The sequence below is a fragment of the Mytilus trossulus genome, unplaced genomic scaffold (genome assembly GCF_036588685.1).
Source record: "Mytilus trossulus isolate FHL-02 unplaced genomic scaffold, PNRI_Mtr1.1.1.hap1 h1tg000457l__unscaffolded, whole genome shotgun sequence".
Classification (NCBI taxonomy): domain Eukaryota; kingdom Metazoa; phylum Mollusca; class Bivalvia; order Mytilida; family Mytilidae; genus Mytilus; species Mytilus trossulus.
The window spans coordinates 102,838-117,592 of NW_026963370.1; the positions used below are offsets into that span (position 1 = coordinate 102,838).

General features: G+C 31.5%; 1 protein-coding gene across 3 annotated transcripts in view; it reads left to right on the forward strand.

Annotated features, from left to right (window-relative positions):
* The window catches only part of LOC134702417 (tyrosine-protein phosphatase 10D-like), a 34,977-nt gene that overhangs the window by 9,166 nt on the left and 11,056 nt on the right, over positions 1-14,755 (forward strand). For 2 of the 3 annotated variants that reach the window (XM_063563322.1, XM_063563323.1), the window contains exons 4-21: positions 369-457; positions 1,828-2,023; positions 2,459-2,728; positions 3,241-3,388; positions 3,859-3,989; positions 4,409-4,693; positions 5,609-5,756; positions 6,522-6,643; positions 7,585-7,685; positions 8,273-8,468; positions 8,689-8,955; positions 9,281-9,559; positions 9,957-10,229; positions 10,869-11,138; positions 11,979-12,115; positions 12,511-12,627; positions 13,204-13,267; positions 13,571-14,059. In XM_063563322.1, coding sequence (XP_063419392.1) covers positions 369-457; positions 1,828-2,023; positions 2,459-2,728; positions 3,241-3,388; positions 3,859-3,989; positions 4,409-4,693; positions 5,609-5,756; positions 6,522-6,643; positions 7,585-7,685; positions 8,273-8,468; positions 8,689-8,955; positions 9,281-9,559; positions 9,957-10,229; positions 10,869-11,138; positions 11,979-12,115; positions 12,511-12,627; positions 13,204-13,267; positions 13,571-14,059 — 3,582 coding nt within the window. The remainder of the gene's footprint in view (positions 1-368; positions 458-1,827; positions 2,024-2,458; positions 2,729-3,240; positions 3,389-3,858; positions 3,990-4,408; positions 4,694-5,608; positions 5,757-6,521; positions 6,644-7,584; positions 7,686-8,272; positions 8,469-8,688; positions 8,956-9,280; positions 9,560-9,956; positions 10,230-10,868; positions 11,139-11,978; positions 12,116-12,510; positions 12,628-13,203; positions 13,268-13,570; positions 14,060-14,755) is intronic. The other variant, XM_063563324.1, reaches the window with a different exon arrangement.

Consider the following 14,755-nt stretch of genomic DNA (forward strand, 5'->3'; position numbering starts at 1 on the left):
TAGGACACACTTTTTGTTACATTGAAAGCATGAGCATGAAAGCCTTTTTACCAAACTTAACTTTATGGTAAACAAGTTTGTATCATGAATCAATACACCACATTAGTTTTCAGTAAACTTTTTTAAAAATGTTCTAATGAGACAACTCTTCACCAGAGACCAAATGATGCAGATGTTATCAACAATAGGGCATTGTATGGCCTTCAACAATGAGCAAATCTCATACTGTATAGTAAGTGATAAAATGCCTTCAAATGGAAATTGTAAAATAAGAAAACTAAAGACGATGTATGTACAAAACAATTAACAAAAAGCAAACATGATAAACAGCAACAAACACATATTATATACATGTTTTGATTTTATAGGACCATTGCCACCAACAATACATTGGATTATGGCTATAGATAATTACACATTGATGTTAGCATGGAAAGAAGACTTTAATAGCCAACAGGTAAGTTATAAACTTCTGGTATAGTCATATATTTGTAGCATTCAGCAAAGTTCTGTGATTTTCTTATTCCTGAAGCCAACAATTTGATGTAGATGTTAAACAGAGCTACTTCTTCATTTTCTTAGAAACATATTTTTTGCCTTTTTTTTCAATTGCTGAGTTAATACTTTGTTACATATGTGTGATTGAAGATAACAAATCTAGCAAGACAGTATGAAATATTAGGATTTGATGCATGTTATATTGAGTCCCAGATTAAAATATACATGATATTATCAGCTGAGACCTAATTAGTAGCAGTAGCTTTTGTAATGATAGAATTTACAAAGGTATATAATAAACTAAAAAATAATAATCATGAACAGTGATGTATTGATTATTCTTCACATAAGGTAGATATAGACCTGGGTAGAAATTATTATTAAAATATTTGATGTCATATTGATTGGTTTTTATGCATCACATCACTGTATAATCATTAATAAAAAACATATTGAATCTACAAGGGTGTTTGATGTCTATAAAATCATGAAATTCTGTAAGACATAAAAACACTGTATATTTAGATAGAAAAAATGTTATTTAAATTACAAAGATATTTGATGTCTATAAAATCATGAAATTCTGTAAGATATATACGAAACACTGTATATTTAGATAAAAAAATGTTATTTAAATTACAAAGATGTTGATGTCTATAAAATCATTAAGAGACAAACAACTAGATTTCTGACTTTAAGACAGGTATTGTCCAGGTTCTGTTATATCAGATCTGACAAAAGCTAACAGACATAGCCAGTTGTACTTTTCATCTATTTAAATGCATTTTCCAGGACTAGCACTATATAAAATTTTCAATTAATATAAGATTTCATGATTAAATGACATTATTTTCTGTAATCCATTCCTTTTGAGCTCACTAACTAAACAAAAATTGTCTGTATCCTGCCTCCTGTCACAAGTTAAGCATTTATCATGTTTATCCTGATCTATTCGGAATACAAAAGAGAAGGAGATGTGGTATGATTTCTAATGAGACAAGTATCCACAAGAGTTAAAATATAGTGGTTGTACAATGTAAGCAAGTAAAGAACACTGTTAGACCTTCAATCTTAAGAAAAACCCAAAACACAGTTTGCTTACAAAGACCTAAGCAAAAATGAGAAACAATTAAAGCAAGAATGTGTATACACTAACTACCTAATTTACAGCAAAACCATTACCAAAATAAACATGATGTACAAGCACCGACAACAACCACTGTCCTTGGGTCTCTTTGGACAAATGTTGGATAGGCATAAGAATAGTGGGGGAGGGAAATGTAAAATGTTTGTGATTGCTCAGTGTTTTAAGATATTTTATTATTTCAGGACCATGTATATTTATCAGCTATTTATAACAACACGTTTAGCTATGAGGGTGAGATGAATCTGACCTGTACCATGTTGCTGTCCACATGTGTGACCGAGGTCCGTGGGGTCATTCCTGGCACACCTATAGAGATCAGAGCATACTCTGTACAGAATAACAGAAGAAGTGACCCAGATATAGCTTTCCATTCTACAAGTAAGTGTCATCATCATCATTCTACCAATGTATATTATGTCTAAAATCGTTCTGATCTACAGTTACTTTACTAGTTACTTTATCAAATACAATGTCACTACTGTGCTTTGATATACCGGTACTGTGGATTCATTATTACTGTGAATTCATTAATATTCATTGGATACTAATTTTCATGGATTTCATGGGTATTGTGGAAACACGACTTCTAATGTTCAATGAATTACAAATTTCCTAAAGGAATGTATGCAGACTTTGCCAAAACAACAAAATTCAATATCCAAGAATATGCAAATTTTCATCAATCCATGAAAATTAGTACCCTTGGAAATAAATGAATCCACAATGTATGTAGTCAAATTATATATATTTCTCCACCTCAAATAATTATTTATATATTATACATATTAATATATTTAAATTTATACATTACAGAGCCAGAGACAGTAACCAGTTTACTAGAGACCAGTAGTACCACATCTACACTGGAGTTGTCAGTAACTCCACCATTTACTTCAGTATTTGTGAATTACTCTGTTAGTATTGATGATGGGTACTTCTACTTCAGAAACTATACTTATCCAGCTAGTCACACAACATTTACTATAGGGAACCTGTCAGCAGGGATAGAGTATAATGTCTCTGTTGGTACTGTATCTGAATGGGAAGAAAGCAGGAACCAGTTCAGTAGGATTTTCTATACAAGTAGGTTCATGCATAAGCTAATATTAATTTTTGCACATTACTAAAGATGGGGAACTGTATCAACAGATTGTTTATCACCTCAATATAAGGTTGACATCTAGGGATATTATTTGAAGGAACAGACAATCAATGAGCAAAACTGATTCAGCATAGTTATCTATGAAAGGCTTCAAAATGACAAATGTAAATCAATTAAAACCAGAAAACTTGTGTCCTGAATACATAACACAGAATTCAGAAATTATCTATTAGGTTTAATTGATTGCTTAGATGAGAATTAGATTTATTCAAATCAAAACAGTTCAGTAACATTTTCCCAATTTTAGTTATTCAAGATTCAGATTTTTTTTGGGTTGTAAGAGAGATTCATAACACATACAGTGTTAAAGTTATGCAAATATATAATATATATATCAAATTTTAATTTGAGAAGTCATTCTTGTATTGACATCTCCATGCTTTGTTTTAACTATAGTATGACATTTGATATTTGAATTCTATTTTCTATTTAGATCCTAACATGCCAGGAGATATAGATATTTTGACCAAAGATATCCTAACTACCTCACTGAAGATATCATGGGGACCTGTGGAGAGTGGACAGCTAGATTATTATGAAGTTGTCATTTCCCCCAAAGAACCTCAGACTCAATCACCTATGTAAGTAAATTTAGAAATGCTTTCCAGAAGGTTTAAAACATGTTAAAAGAAAATGATTAATACAAAAATAGTTTTCATTACTGATTTGTTACAAAAAGGAGAATAACAAAAATACCAAACTCTAACTAAAAAAAATTAACAGAAAAAATCCCCTAGCAAGTTTTCTTTCTATCACCCACTATAGAATTAATGATTTTGGCAACTGTTATTTGAACATATGTTTTATTTTAGAATCTAAATGTAAACACTGTAATTATTTCTAACTATTTGCACATTATTAAGTGTTACATTGTTTACACATTAAGCTGTGACCTTTGATGACCTGTTAATTCATCATTCATTTGTTACAACAGCTGAAGGCCAGAATTTTACACACATGCATTTTCTAGCTGTTAATTTCTTCAAAATAGTGTGAATTTATTGCACAGTAAGGAATGGACAGAAACTTTTATATATATATATTATTTCAGCCTCCAGTACAATACTGATGAGAGAAATGTAAAGTTTGATTCTCTAGTACCAGGAAGAAAGTACTCTATCACAGTCACAGCAGTCAAAGGACAGAAGAAAAATAGTACAAACACAGTGGAACAATATACAAGTAAGCTTGCAATATATTTAAAATGGATTTTATTGACTGTGGGAAAAAAGAAAATATTAATGGGGACATTAAAAACTCACAAGTCAAAGAGAAACAATGTCATGGCAAAAAAAGCAAGCTGACAAAAAGACAAAAAAGTACACTTAAAATACCATAAAAAGCTAATGACTAGTGATCTTGAAGAGATAGCAAATCTTACTTTACTAGTGGCACCGGTCATGTTGCTAATGGTAAGTTGTACATGGTAATAAGTATTCATTCTGTAATATCAATCATGGAAAAGAGGACAGGATGGTCCTTACAACAATTGGAACATATCTGTTGTGATTTGTGGAAATAAGAAAAATAATTAAAATATTCATGAAATAAATAGTTTTTCATGTTTAAAAATGTAGCATAAAACCATTTTCTTTTCACAGAACCCAATCCTCCCTCTAAAATCATACACACTGTAATTGGAGGTCGTGAGATCCATTTAGACTGGTTCAAGCCGACTGTAGGAGAAGTAGAGAATTACACTATCAGTATTGTCTCCCTTGGTATAAATGGCACCACCAACACCACCCTACCCATAGCTCCTGTCACCTTAGCTGGGACATCTTACTCCTTCACCCAGCTCCACCCCGGAGAGACCTATGAGATATCCATTGTTTGTAACAGTGGTGGAGAAACCAGTGATCCACTCAAGATAACAGCTACTACAAGTAAGTTTAACATTAGACATCATACTCCTTCACCCAGCTCCACCCAGGAGAGACCTTTGAGATATCTATTGTTTGTAACAGTGGTGGTGAAACCAGTGTTCACCTCAAGATAACAGCTACTACAAGTAAGTTTAACATTAGACATCATACTCCTTCACCCAGCTCCACCCAGGAGAGACCTATGAGATATCTATTGTTTTTAACAGTGGTGGTGAAACCAGTGTTCCCCTCAAGATAACAGCTACTACAAGTAAGTTTAACATTAGACATCATACTCCTTCACCCAGCTCTACCCAGGAGAGACCTATGAGATATCTATTGTTTGTAACAGTGGTGGAAAAACCAGTGTTCCCCTCAAGATAACAGCCACTACAAGTAGGTTTAACATTAGTATATAATGAGATGTTTCTCTTCATACTTTAAATATTAAGCAGGTGTGTGAGATAATAAGGTGTTTACATGGATCATTATATGTTATACTTTTCCCAAATTAGAATAATTAGATCAAGGGATAAATGCAATAAAATTAACAAAGATATCCTACCTATTTAACAAAATGGTAACATTAACTTCTACACAATACTTCATTCAGAAATTGAAAGAATACATCATTCAACTTGATACCTTGATTTCACAATATAAGGTTCATTATTAATAGAGCAATTTTTAGAAAATCGATATATCATAATCAAATCTTATAAATATCTGCTTATGAGTTGCATGAATATGAAGCTTTTTGAGTAGAGTGGAAAGGAAACAAATTAATATACATATTGGAATACGAATGTCTGTTTTATTGTATTCACCTAACATACAAATGTAGAGAGAGATGTTTTTAATTCAAACCCAGATAAAGCTGATATTGTATTGACTGATTTTGTTGAATTTAACCTTTGAATTTCATGTGTATTACAGATGCAACATCAGTATCAGAATTATTTGTTGACCATGTAACTGAAGACTATATAAATATATCTTGGTCACGTCCAGAGAACTTGACCTTCCAGGCATTTAAACTGACCATTACTCCACCAGATAGTATAACACCAGTGTCAATACAAGAGTATGTCCATCTTAGTCATATTGTATTACTGTAAAAGCAGAGATTTTCAGGGAGGATTTAATTTTGTTTATTTTGTAGAAAGAATATATCCACCAAATTAAAAAACCCACGAAAATTTAACCTTCACATAATATCACTTCCATTTATTGGAAAATATGAAATTAAATCCCCATGAAATCTTATATAGAGACAAAACCACTAAATTTTAACACCACGAAAATTAATCTTCTCAACAGTTTATCGTAGAAATGTATCAGTTGTAAAGAAATGAAGAAAAGGGAAATCATATACCACTGAAATAATGTTCTACAAATATGTAATGATTTTATAGGGATATGTGTATGTAGTACATTACCTATAATATCACAATTCTATGCTTGAGTCATAAGTCGTCTATTAGGCCGCTCATCAATCTGGGGACGTCCAATCTGGATAACAACTTGGGTAATGACTGCCTAATAGTCCATGGGGAATCCCGGAGTTCCTTGATATGACGTAGAAGTGTAAATGTATAAGGATAAAAGCCAAGAACATTTAGTTCTAAATAAACTGTTGATATAATACCATATTCTTAACAAATACATAAAACTACTATCATGAAGATAGAAATATTAACTTATAATGAACAGAAGCCAACAGAAATTGTTTGAGATCAATTTTATCATATATTATATTCTATATGTTTGCCTATTTGAGCCACTTTACTCTAAGATAGACATATAATAATTTCAATGCATCATATAATATTTTTTTTTTTTATTACAGATCAGCTGGGATATTATTTCACAGTTTTACAGGATTACACCCAGGAACAGTATATAACTTGTCTATCTACCTTATATCAGGGACTAGTGTTATTGATAAATCTGAAAGAACAGCCATCACAAGTAGGTCTTATTTACTTTTATACAGTGTCTCATGTGTCTATGCTAAAATACCAATATAATCAGAATTTATCATATTAAATGGGTCCAATATATAAGTGTAATGCAATATACACTGTACTGTCAGACTGTGGGTTCAGTTATTTTTCATGCCAAGACATCCTGAGTTTTTCAAATGAAATCTTATAGGGGCCTTTATAGCTGACTATGCAGTATGGGCTTTGCTCATTGTTGAAGGCCAAGTGACCTATAGTTGTTATAATGTTTGTGTCATTTTGGTCTTTAGTGGATAGTTGTCTCATTGGCAATCATACCACATCTTCTTTTTTATATTAATATGAAAATAAGAAGATGAGGTATTATCTCCAATGAGACAACTATCCACCAAAGCTCAAATAAAGTGGATTTAGAGAAATCTATAAGATAGAATTTGAAATTAATTGTGAGATGAAGGAGATAGAGTTGATAATATGCTATAAGAAAAGAAAAGGAAAAAGTGATGTCAAGGAACTTGTTTTCTTGCTACAAGTAAAAAAAAATAATTCCCTAGCTGTCCAGTATAAATTTTTAATTAAAGAGTTATCTCCCCTTAAATGACTCAGTTTTAAAAAAAATATTCTAAAACACAACTGTTTAGATATTAAATTTAAATAATACAATAAACCAGCAAGTTTTCTTCACATAAATTAACAGTCTTACCAATAAAATTGGCCATCTGACTACAAATTTACAGATTTGGACAGAAAACTAGACTGATTGTGAACTGCTATAGTTCAATCCAAGATGGGGGTATATCATGAATATACCTAAAAAACAAATAAATAACAGACATGAACCATCATCAACAACTGAACTTATAACTTAACCTTGTGAGAAACCAACTTTCAAGCTGTAGTACTAACGGATTAAATATGTTATATTATGTATGCATACTATAATTACAGATCCTTTACCAGTGGATGATATCAACATTACAACACATGATACCAGCAGCTTGCTCATTGATTGGTCCATCACAAAACCATTACAACAGCATCATTTTGAAGTATGTATAACACAATCCTAATGGAAAAAAATAACAGGATTCTAAAACATTAATTTAACAGTAAGCATTTTGATATTATAGCAAGTATGTGTTGCCGTATACCTTTGCAGGGGGTCTCATTGGGGGGTTCCAATCACGGATCCCGCTTACTGTTTTGTCAGATTCCTGTATCGCGCTTACACTATGTACGTAAGCAATTCTCCTTTTTTTGTCATTTCCCGCGTCCCGCTAGACCTCATTTCCCGTTTTCACGATATTTTGACTTTCCCGAGTCACGCTTACCAAAAATCAGCAATCCCGCGTCATGCTTAGACCCCAATGAGACCCACTTTGCATGTACACTTTTAAATTGGCAGAATTTATTTTGGCGATTTTGTTCTATCCGCGAAAATAAGCAAAAATTTCCCCGCGAAAATAACCCCCTATACAGTATACCAAAGTTTACATGTTTAGGGAGTATTTAATGACTGTTTTGTGGCTGTCTTTTTTATTGGTGAGAGAAGGTGAGGCCTTCCCTGATAGATATACATGTATCACTTTTTAAGGGTATTTGTTTCAATGGTATAGGAGACTATTTATCTTTTCAGATTGTGTATGAAGAGAATAATGATTCAGAAAACATCACATTACCTATGGTGCTAGCTCTTCATGACAAAACAAGTTACCAGTCACATATTATGAGACTAACAGCTGGATCCCTGTATACAATTCATATAAGAGCTGTACAAGAGTTTAATGACCTAAAGAGTTATAGTTCCTGGATTACTATGAACAAAACCACAAGTAAGTTGATTCTTCAATAAAATACTGTAAACCTTCATTTTGCTGCATCAAATTTTGACATTTTTTGCCTTCTATCATTTTTATGCCACTATGCAAATAATTTAACAAATGATGCCATTCTGATGGATTGATAGTTCTTCATCAAGTTTAATTATACTCATTTATTTTTTAATGAAAAAAAACCAAGCATATAAGTGTATAATATTTTTTTTAATTCTAGAGCCCAATTCAGTGTCTGAATTAAAGGCATCAGTTTCTGGCCAAGATGTAATGTTGTCATGGAAACCAAACATCAATAGTACCCAGGACAGTTTCTATATCTGGTATCGGCCAATATTAAATCTCTCATCCTTCTGGAGACAGACATTTACACGTGACCTCCAGACAACCTTGAAAGGAATGTTTGCAGGGGAGAGATATGAGTTTATTGTGTTTGCAGTTAGTATAGGAGAAATGAGTTTACCCAGAAATGTCTTTGCTGAAGTTTGTAAGTATCATAATGTTGTATGGTGAAATTCAATGAATTAACTTAGATTCTTCAAAAAATTATTTATATTTTATGTTTTTACAAATGCCTTTATGATTGTGTGATTTTAGATAATCATGTACACAAGGAAATTTTCTTTTACACAACAGAAAAATCAAGGGTTGCTTCCCTTTGTATAGTTGAGTTATGTTCTATACAGTACAATAAAGAATCAAAATAAGTATTCACAAGACAAACCTAATAGATAGATGTACTTTAATTAAGTAGACTACACAGTAATCATTATTGCACATGATATAACAAATATATTGTTTAATACTTACAGTACCTCTGTCACCACAAGATATAACTACATCAGACATCTTGATAGATTCTCTTACATTGACTTGGTCCTACAACAAATCATCAACTTTTATTGAGGAGTTTGAATTGACTTACACTGGTTACCATAGTAACAGTGAGGGTATGATAACTGTAGATGGTGGGAATTCTACATCTTCTGTTACCCTAAGTAGTCTGAAATCTGGAGAGAGCTATGAGATCAGTATAACAAGTCAAACAGGAAACCTTACATCAGAAGCCACTTCTATGAATGTCACTATCAGTAAGTCTATTTAATAAGTAAGGTACACAAATCATTTTAATACTTCTTACAAATAGATTATTTCAATAATAAAGTTTAAATTATAAAATGTTTTTGAACTGCTGTTGAACTTTTCAATTATCATACAATTTTGAGTAACTAATAGAATACTTTGATAGTGTACAGCTAACTAAAAAATATTTTTAATGAAATTTGCATTTGCTAGTTTTATATATTTACGGTATCCAAATATTCAAGACAATTACCATATAACGATTATCTTTCTTCTTGCAGACTGAATTTATTTAAAAAAATAATACACTCTAGGAAATATGTAAAATTTGAGAATTTACCTTTTGCACTATATATAACTGTAACAATGGTCATGTTTAGTCACAATTTGTTGTGTTTGTTTCAGAGCCTGAATGTTTGACAGTATTAACAGAGAATACGGCCTTGACCACAAGTGATATCATTACTATCCAGTATACACCTGTTGTAAACCAGTTTGATCATTATCAATTTACTCTTATTAATGATACACAAAGATCGCCTGTAATGAAGAGCAGAGGTGATAAAAACAGATTGGTTACATTTGACAGACTGACAGGTGGTAGTTTGTATGTTGTTGGGGTGCTGGCAGTCAGTGACACACAGATCAGTGATATTAGGAGTATCTCTATATTTACAGGTAGGCAGCTGGGCATGTACCAAAAGGACTGTTCAGAAATTTATAGAGTCAAATAAAAAATAAACACATCATTATAGTTTCTCATCTTAAGCTTTATAGTGAGGTATACCGTATAGTGGGTTATTCTCGTGGGTTGAAATTGATATTAAAGTGCTAATGCAAAGGTATTGACAAATATTTAGTATACCTTATTTAAAGAAAATCCATAAATTTTACACCTTTGAAAATAGCCTGCTATACAGTATTCATGCTAAGATATATTTTGTTTATGTACAAAAATTATGAAAAAGACAGTGTTCTCTAAAAGGCCTGTTGTCTACGCTTTTTGGTTGGGTTGTTGTCTCTTTGATCTATTCCCCATTTCCATTTTTAATTTTATTGTATTTATAATAGAATTTAATTATAAATAAAGTGCTATAATATGGATGGGAACAGTTATTTGAATATACAGGAGTGAACATTGACTGACATTCAAGCTGAAGTTTTACATCAAACTTTGATAATTTTATTATTAATTATAAAAATTCACATATTTTTTTGTAAAACTAATTCTATATTTTGATTATATTTACCCTGTGTTATTTTAGAAATAATCGGTGTGATAGTTTTATACTCAGTTTTGTATATTTTACTTTTCAGCCCCTAACAGGCCTCATGTAGAACAGATCAGCACTGCTACAGAGATCACACTGATTATTAACAAGCCACCAGGTCGAGTAGACAGCTACCTCATTGTTTGTGCTCTAAACTCTGTTCCATGTGGAAGTAATACAATAGATGCCAGTCAAGATAAGATAACTCTACCTTTTGTAAAGCTGACGCCATATCAGAAATATAAATTCCAGATCATAACATTTGCTGGTCTGAAAAATGTGTCTTTCTTCATGAATATAGAAACAGCACAAGCAGGTAGGAACATATTCATGCATTATGTGAAATTTTGAAAATGTTGATGTTTTATGTGAATTTTTGAAAATATTGATGTTTTATGTGAATTTAGGAACAAAGGTTTTCTATGTTAATTTAGGAACACCTTGGTGTTATATGTGAATTTCGGAACAAATTGACGTTTTATGTGAATTTAGGAACACATTGATGTTATATGTAAATATAAGAACACATTGGGGTTTTATTTGAATTAGGGAACACTTTGATGTTATATGTTAATGTATGAATAAAGGAACACATTGATGTTTTATGCGAATTTAGGAACACATTGATGTTCTATGTAAATATTAGAACACAAAGATGTTATATGTAAATATAAGAACACATGGATGTTTTAAAAATTTCAGAACACATTTGATTTGTATATGAATTTAGGTACACATTGATGGTTAATGTGAATTTAAGAAAATCTTGATGTTATATTAAAATTTAGGAATAAGATATAGTATGAGTTTCGGAAGAGATGTTTCTAAAAATATGCCAGTCATTTCATAATAAGTTTGAAGAAGAAAGTTAAACTGTTGTAATTCTTAAAAGATTCTACATTTGCAGACTGTCACTATAAATGTCTTTTTCAACTACTGTAAATTCAGAAATTCTTGCGTGCATTTATTATGGCGATTTTGTCATTTTAGACTGATCCTGTTTAATTCATAAAAAATATTTCTAAATGTGAGTTTAAATTATTGTGTTTACAAATCTGTCGCATTTTTTGCATTTATAAAAACCTTGCAGTTATTTCTGAATTTACAGTACTATTTTTTTGATAATCTGTTTTTACTCTAATCTTGATGTCTTCAGCACCATCTGTAGTACAGAATTTACATGCTAAGGAAACACAGCCAAGAGAAGTAGTCCTTACATGGAATGCTCCCAGGGTCACTAATGGAATTATTACAGCTTATATTGTGGAATATCGGGGAAGGAGAAATAATATGGTAAATTGTTATATAATGGCTGATAAGGGAAAGAAATTAAGAACTTTTTTTATATGTGATGTCCTGACATTAGTAAAATTGTCATTTCTGTAAAGAAGGTCAATCAGATTGGTACAATATTTTCATTTTCTTAAAACTTTATTATAAGAAATTCTCAGACAGCAAAATTTTTTTTCCAATCATAACAAATGAATGCATATATTTTTTTAATTCTGGTATGTCGACTGAAGATAAAATGTATATGAGGTCTGCATTTCTGTCGTGTATTAACATTTGCTTAAAAAATGAAACATTTTATTTTTAAGCATTATAGGTTATCACTAAATACAGAATTTTCCGAGTAGAATACTTCTTATTCATGCTGTAAAAATAATTAAAACAATTGTATATTATAGGAGCCTGTGATTGACTCTAATGTAAGAACTATCATGGTAGACTCCACATCAGCCTTCAGTGATCCTATTGAATACACACTCAAAGATTTAACAGCAGGACTTAAATATGTATTTATGGTATGTATAGAAATTAAGATAGTCAACATTTAAAAGGCATTTTCTGGATTTACCATCATCAGTTCTATCATAAAGAACAATCGAAGCTAGATATTTGAAAAGCCATGGACTTAGAAAATACTGATACTGAAAATGACCTGTATTACCAAAAAAGACCAAAAATAATTGTCCAAAAGGGGAAAATAATGTGAAACACAAAATGGATAGCAAGCTAGGGTTGTGATGATAGATAAACTAAATCTATGGGGTATTCATTTATGACACAAAATCGGTATATACACAGCAAGAAAACGCACACAAAGCAAACAACCAGCACTGTTATTGCTGTTGTTTATCTCAAAGTCTCAGTGAGGCTTCTAAACAGAGCCTAAAAACTCACCTCAGTGCAAGTTTAAGACAGCATCTAGCACAGGCTAGAGCGGAATTCTTTGCAAAATTTAATTTGGAAAGACCTTGTTAGATTGTATGTATGAATTCATGTCACAAATACAGACTCACATTTGACAAGGTAAAATAATGTACTTTGTTTGCTGTCCTTTGCTCAACATGACCATTTTATTATTTACTTTATTCCAGGTTTATGCTAAGACTATTATAAATGGTCCATCAGTGTCCAGTCTTCTAACAACAAGAACATACAGTAAGTTAACAATTCTTTTCTTCTTTTTTTCCTTTCTTCCATTTCTTCATGTAATAATAAACTATTAAGAACTTGTATGGTTGCATGTTTTACTGAATGAATTGCTTTAATGATTAAAATAACTATATATGATTAAATGAGTTCTGCTTAAAGTTTCTATACTTCTACTTATATTGGTGCATGAACCTTCCATTTTAAGACAAACTGATATGTTGATGTTAGAGTACTACTACTAGTTGTATTAACATGATATCAGCATGACTCCTTTAATGTTTATTTTAAATTTGACTAATATTTCCTTAGACCCCAAACTTAAGGATGGAGTTAGTTCAGACATGGCTGCCCCTACAACTCCAGAGGATAAGACCTCTTCTGTAACACCGTCAACTATTACTGCCAGATTTACTAATGCATTCTCTGACGACTATGGGGAGATAATCCAGTATACCATTATAGTAGCTACCAATACAGATGAGGACTATCTAAATACCAACACTCTACCTGGTTGGAAGGCATACCAGAATGACCCATCCATCAAAGCTTATCAAGCTGTGTCTAATTGTTCTGACTTCTTTGTACTGGAGTCTACGTGTAACGATCGTTTACGTGTTCAGAAGAGGAGTGTTGGTGAAGAGGAGTATAAAACGTTCGTAATCGGCAGTGAAACAAACTGTAAAGATCCTCATTATTGTAATGGACCATTAAAACAGAATACAGAATATTATGTCAAGCTTCGGGCCTACACAACTGGGGGATATGCTGATACAGTCTATTCTCTTCCTTTCAGAACAGGTAAACATCAACTAATGCAAAATATATTGAAAAGCTGCACTCAATGTATTGACTCTCAAGAATTTTGTTTAGAATTTACGCATGATCTTTAATGCTGTGTTATGATTGCATACCAGTTATAAAATAATATTTTGAACTTCATGATTTAAAAATTACATATTTTTTTTTCCTACTCATTTATATCATTTACACAAATATTTACACAGACTCACCTGCTGGCATGAACTACTGTAATTAATGGCATCCTTCCTAATCTAAATACAGATATTAATACATTTTTAACATACTATTGTCCACTGCTAAAGGTTCAAAGTGTATACACCTGACAGTTGATGTAGAGATATATACCTATATAATTAGTCTCTTTCAGACTTTTCTACCTGTGCAGTGGATGACAAATAAAGAGAGAAATCAACGATGAAAACTTCTTCACATACATTTTATATCTCATCTCATTTCAACCATTGATCACTTCATAATTCATCCATTATTTCATGAATTCCCAAATCTCTCATGTCATGAGTCAAGAAAACTGTCCATAATGAAATTAAGGGTTATAATTTCTTTGTTGAACAATATCCACAGGCAAAATAACACATTTTATGTTATATTATAAATTTATGTATAAGGGGAAATAATCCAGTTTTTCTGTTTTTGATTATTTCCTCTTAATAATGTTTTGCGATCTTTTCATTT